The 5,904-nt window shown below is 38.0% G+C and overlaps 1 protein-coding gene across 1 annotated transcript in view; it reads left to right on the plus strand.

Annotated features, from left to right (window-relative positions):
• The window catches only part of LOC106874879 (SCO-spondin), a 68,590-nt gene that overhangs the window by 34,712 nt on the left and 27,974 nt on the right, over positions 1 to 5,904 (plus strand). The window contains exons 14-17 of the mRNA XM_052977248.1: positions 408 to 725; positions 1,509 to 1,670; positions 3,181 to 3,412; positions 4,804 to 5,065. Of these exons, the coding sequence (XP_052833208.1) occupies positions 408 to 725; positions 1,509 to 1,670; positions 3,181 to 3,412; positions 4,804 to 5,065 (974 nt within the window). The remainder of the gene's footprint in view (positions 1 to 407; positions 726 to 1,508; positions 1,671 to 3,180; positions 3,413 to 4,803; positions 5,066 to 5,904) is intronic.

The raw sequence follows: 5,904 nt of genomic DNA on the forward strand, positions 1-5,904 counted from the left end.
TCAGTTTCTGTCTACCAAATCCACTCACAAGGCTTTGGTCGGCTTGAGGCTATAGTAACAGACACTTGCCCAAGGTGCCACGCAGTGGGACTGAATCCGGAACCATGTGGTTGGTAAGCAAGCTACTTACCACACAGCCACACATATATATACATATACATATACACGACGGGCTTCTTTCAGTTTCTGTCTACCAAATCCACTCACAAGGCTTTGGTCGGCTTGAGGCTATAGTAGCAGACACTTGCCCAAGGTGCCACGCAGTGGGACTGAATCCGGAACCATGTGGTTGGTAAGCAAGCTACTTACCACACAACCACTCCTGTACCTTGTTCAATTTAATTTAAGATAATTTGATAAATTTATTATCTCTTCATGATGTATAACGATATTTATTTCCTTTCCAGCCAATAAGAACCTACACCGACAAACGAGCCAATTTGAGAATCACGGCTGCTTACAGGCCCTGCTCAAGTGGTTGGAAGATAAAACAAAACTGTCTGATGAAAGTTATAATTTCTGCTTATGGAGTCACCATCACTTTGGATGGTAGCCAAATCAGTGTCAACGATGAGATTAATCCTGTACTGCCCTATCTGTCTCGCTATATCTATGTGAAGAAAGCAACGCATCAGTTTGTTTTAGTGGAAGGTTTTGGATTCCGTGTTCTCTTTAATCCAAACCATCAACTCTATATTAAACTGTATCCATTCTTTGAAAACAAGGTAATAGAAATCCCTTTGTTCTTGTCTTGCAATTTACCATTTTTTTTTTCTTTTTTGCTTCTCATCCCTCTTGGAATTTTACACTAGTTTTCGTTTTTTCAATCTATTCAGTATTTTCCCATTTTTGTTTAAAATTTCATTTTAAATTGTTAAAACCTATATTTTTATGAAACACAAATTGAGGAGAGAAAATGCCTGGGAAGAGGTTCTACTGTTAATTTAAGGATTAATGGTTAGTAGCTGGAAAAGCATCCAGCTGTAAAAATATCTTCCACTAATATGCATGTGTTGTATGTGTGTGCCTATGTTTGCGTGTGGGGACGCAATGGCCCAGTGGTTAGGGCTGCGGACTCGCGGTCATAGGATCGCGGTTTCGATTCCCAGACCGGGCGTTGTGAGTGTTTATTGAGCGAAAACACCTAAAGCTCCACGAGGCTCTGGCAGGGGATGGTGGCGAACCCTGCTGTACTCTTCCACCACAACTTTCTCTCACTCTTTCTTCCTGTTTCTGTTGTGCCTGTAATTCAAAGGGTCAGCCTTGTCACACTGTGTCACGCTGAATATCCCCGAGAACTACGTTAAGGGTACACGTGTCTGTGGAGTGCTCAGCCAGTTGCACGTTAATTTCACGAGCAGGCTGTTCCGTTGATCGGATCAACTGGAACCCACGTCGTCGTAAGCGATGGAGTGCCAACATTGTTTGCGTGTGTGAATCAGCAAAAGATGTAGGAAAATGGAAAATCTATGACTCTTTAAATTCCTCTCATGTGTCTTCATTTATAGGTTCAAGGTTTGTGTGGAAGATTCAACTACAAACGAGCTGATGAAATAACTGGGAAGAACGGGGCCCCTGAAACGGTGGAAAAGTTTCTGGAAATTTATAAAGACAGGACTTGTGCAGATGCCCCAAGAAGACTTGGAGATCCCTGTACAGATTTCTATTATGTAAGTGAAGAATTTTCAGTTTTGGTAAAATCTTTCATAACTATGGTTACAGGTATAGCTGTGTGGTTAGGAATTTTGCTCCATAACCATGTGAATTCCATTTAGATTCCACTGTGCTTCTCTTTGGACAACTATCTTCTTCAACAACATCAGTTTGACTCTCATTTTACCAATAAGATTGATTAGGTAGAAGTTATTTAGGAGGCCCTGTTCTCAAGTGACAGATTTAACCTGTTGGCATTCAGTTTATTCTGCCAAATGCAATGCTTATCTATTCATATTGTCTTGAATTAATCATGCATTATCTCATAGTTTTGAGACTTCAATGGTATTTACTCTTTTCTCTTTTACTTGTTTCAGTCATTTGACTGTGGCCATGCTGGAGCACCGCCTTTAGTCGAGCAAATCGACCCCACGACTTATTCTTTGTAAGCCTAGTACTTATTCTATCGGTCTCTTTTGCCGAACCGCTAAGTTACGGGGACATAAACACACCAGCATCGTTGTCAAGTGATGTTGGGGGGGGGGAACAAACACAGACACATAAACCCATACACACACACACACACACACACACACACACACACACACACACACACACATATATATATACATATATATATATATACATATATATATATATATATACAATGGGCTTCTTTCAGTTTTCGTCTACCAAATCCACTTACAAGGCTTTGGTTGGCCCAAGGCTATAGTAGAAGACACTTGCCCAAGGTGCCACGCAGTGGGACTGAACCCGGAACCATGTGGTTCGTAAGCAAGCTACTTACCACACAGCCACTCCTGATCATTTATTTTTAGAATTACTTTGCAAGGTAGGTGTGAGGGGCCAGATCTGGCTAGTTTGAACATAAAACAGGTAGAAATGCTGAAGGGCTAAACTGCCAGTGTCTGGTTTAGTGTTACTTGGCTTTTAGAAATTATTTCATAATTTTTGGTAGAGTGAAGCAAGCAATGTATCTTATTTTGTGACACAAAATGGAATTTTGGTTCCTTTTTCTGCTACAATAGATTCATATTTGTATTTTAATGTTTGTATGAATAGTATGGTTCAGTAAATATTTATAGCACCATGTTGAATCAATGTTTTTATGGACTCTGTTCTGCTGCAACTATTTAGACTCGGTCTTCAGTTTGAGATAACTTTCTCTAAAAAACTAAATAGTTATTTGTGATACTTGTTCATCTTTTAATTACAGGATTTCATGCTTCATTAGGAGAAAAAAAAGATTCTTTTTTTTTCAAATTTATCAAAAGCTAACAGAAATTATCTGGTGTTATTGCATGGACTGTTGTTTATTTGTTTGTTTGTTGTTTAGCTCCTGTTCAATTGTGCTCAAGCAATTCTGTTCAAGCAGATCTGTTCAAGCAGATCTGCATCCCCTTGTAAGTTCCAATTAAATGTTTGTTTTCCAGTTCCTCTGGCAATACTGAGATAAATTGCATAATTCTTTTTTTTTTCTTTCCTTTATTTTTTCTTTATCAAAAGGCAAAAGAAAATGCTGAAGCAACCTGTAAGTTTCTTAAAGATGAACATCTGTTTTCCAAGTGTTTCAGTTACGTGGATTACATGTATTATTACAAAATGTGCAAATATGAAATGTGTCTTTCGAGTGACATCCTGCCAATGTGTATTTCTCTTGAGGCTTATTCAAGGAAGTGTGCAGAACATGGTCAAATAATTAACTGGAGACAGAACAGAACTTTAATAAATATGTGTGGTAAGTGATATTTTGCTTGGTTTTTATTTCTTTGGTGGGTTTATAAAAGGAAAATTGTAAAATCTAAAGAAACAAGTGATGGTCGTCTGTATTGGTAAATGATAAAAACATCATCATCATTTAATGTCCATTTTTCCATGCTGACATGGGTTAGACAATTTGACTGGAACTGGTAAGCCAGAGAGCTGCACCGGGTTCCAGTCTGATTTGGTATGGTTTCTATGGCTGGATGCCCTTCCTAATGTCAACCACTCCACAGAGTGTAATGGGTGCCATTTACATGACACCAGCAACAGCCACGACGACGATTTCATGGTTGCCAGTTGCATGACACTGACATTGTCCATGACTATAATTCCACTTGGCTTGACGAGTCTTCTCAAGCACCACATATTGCCAAAGATCTCAGTCACTTGTCATTGCCTCTGTGAGGCCCAACATTTGAAGATCATGCTTCACTACCTTGTTCCTCACCTCCATGAGGCCCCACCAAAAACTGTACAAAATGAGATAAATCATTTTGCTGCAAAGACAAGAAATCCGACTTTTCCTTCAAATGTCTAATATTAACACAACTTGCTCAGATATTTGATGGTTCCATTTTATTCATAAATAAGTGCAGGCATGGCTGTGTGGTAAGAAGCTTACTTCCATGCATGTGTCACCCAGAGTGCATTTGGCTGTGCCATCATTAAAACTGTGTGAAGTTTTGTCAAATCTGGGAAGAAGTAGGAAGGCTGTATATGTAGATTGGACAATGTAAAACAAGCTTGGATAATTTTGCTGATAGTATCACTATTTCTAGAACTTAGTGGTTTGGCAAAAGAGACCAATAGAATAAGTACCAGACTGAAAAAAAGATGTACTGGGGTTGATTTATTTGACTATAAACTCAAGGCATGACTGCAGTCTAATGACTGGAACAAGTAAAAGACAATTTAACTCTTTAGTTCCATGTAGATAATTTCTGAGGAATTTCTCTCAGTTCTTGATTGAAAATATTACATCTTCTGTCATTAAGGGCTTTGGGTGTCTAAGACATCACTTTGGGTTGTGCTTGTCCAAACTAACTGACTTCACAGTTTCTCATGTCTAGTGTAAGCTTTCTAGTATGAGAGGGTGCTGAAAAATTTCTGGCTTGAAGGGTATCACAAAAGACCTGGTTGGAGGCCTAACCTTCCTAGTTCTTTTACAGGGCTTCAAAAAACTGCTGCAATAAGTGTGTAAATCTGAGAGGGGAATATGTTGAATAAAACCATAATTAACTGATCCTCCCATATTTTGTTATACCCAAAGCCAAGAACCTTTCAGTACCCCGCTCTTATATCAATAAAGGATTTTTATTCAAGAATTTATATTCTTTTTTTTTCTTTCCTTTTATTCTTAATTAGGCTATGGATGTGAACCAGATTCTGGGCTTCAATATTTAGAATGTGCAAGTTCTTGTAATGGAAATTGTCGGGATAAAGAAGTGCAGAATCCCTCTTGTGAAGAAGAATGTGTTCCTGGATGTGCTTGTCGACCAGATTCAAATACTGTCTTGAACAACAATATGAAATGTGTCGGCACTGACAAATGTCCATGCTATGACAAACTGAGTGGAAATAAAATCTATGAAGCTGGCTCTATTATGAGGCGGAAATGCACTAATTGGTAATTATATTTAGCAGTAACAACAATAACAGTAATAGCAATAACAATAATAATAATCATTTTTTTATATAATAATAATAAAATGTCACTATCCTCTGGGATTTTCCAATCAACACCAACAGAAAGATCCAGGTTAATTGACCAGACATAATTATTAAAGACAGGGAAAAAGAAATACTTGTAGACTAATCGATGTAAATGTTCCCACTGATAAAAATACATCTGTAAAGAAATTTAACAAAATCAAGTAAACATAAGGACCAGAAAATTGAAATGCAAAAGATGTGGCATCTTAAAACAAGAATTGTTCCTGTTATTGTAGGTACCCCAGGTATGATAAAAATGGGATGTGAGAAACATCTACATAACATCCCAGGAGAACCATGTCTCAGAGAAATCCAAAAGATTGTACTGGCAAGTACTGCCCACCTCCTTAGAAAAACCCTACTAACTTAAATGTCTATGTTGTATTACATCATGATAGTTCACTACTGCACCTGCCACTTCCCTTCCCCAAGCTTTCAGTCATACTGTAGCATCTTTTATCCTTCACTCACCCTGGGACACTGGGTGTGTCTTTGCAAGTCGTTGTAACAAACATGCAGATCAAAAGTAAATAACAATAATAATGATAATAATAATAATAATAATAATAATAATAATGATAACCAGGACTTACAAATATATATAACATACAGAAAATTGCACTACTGGGCACTGCACACATCCTACGCAAAACACTTTCAATACAGTAACCATAAGAGCATCACAGCAAACCACAGCACATACCCAAGGCACACAGAGCTGCGCTCGGTAGTGAAGTGAAAGCGCGCTATAAA

The sequence above is a fragment of the Octopus bimaculoides genome, chromosome 27 (assembly GCF_001194135.2).
Source record: "Octopus bimaculoides isolate UCB-OBI-ISO-001 chromosome 27, ASM119413v2, whole genome shotgun sequence".
In the NCBI taxonomy this organism is placed as follows: domain Eukaryota; kingdom Metazoa; phylum Mollusca; class Cephalopoda; order Octopoda; family Octopodidae; genus Octopus; species Octopus bimaculoides.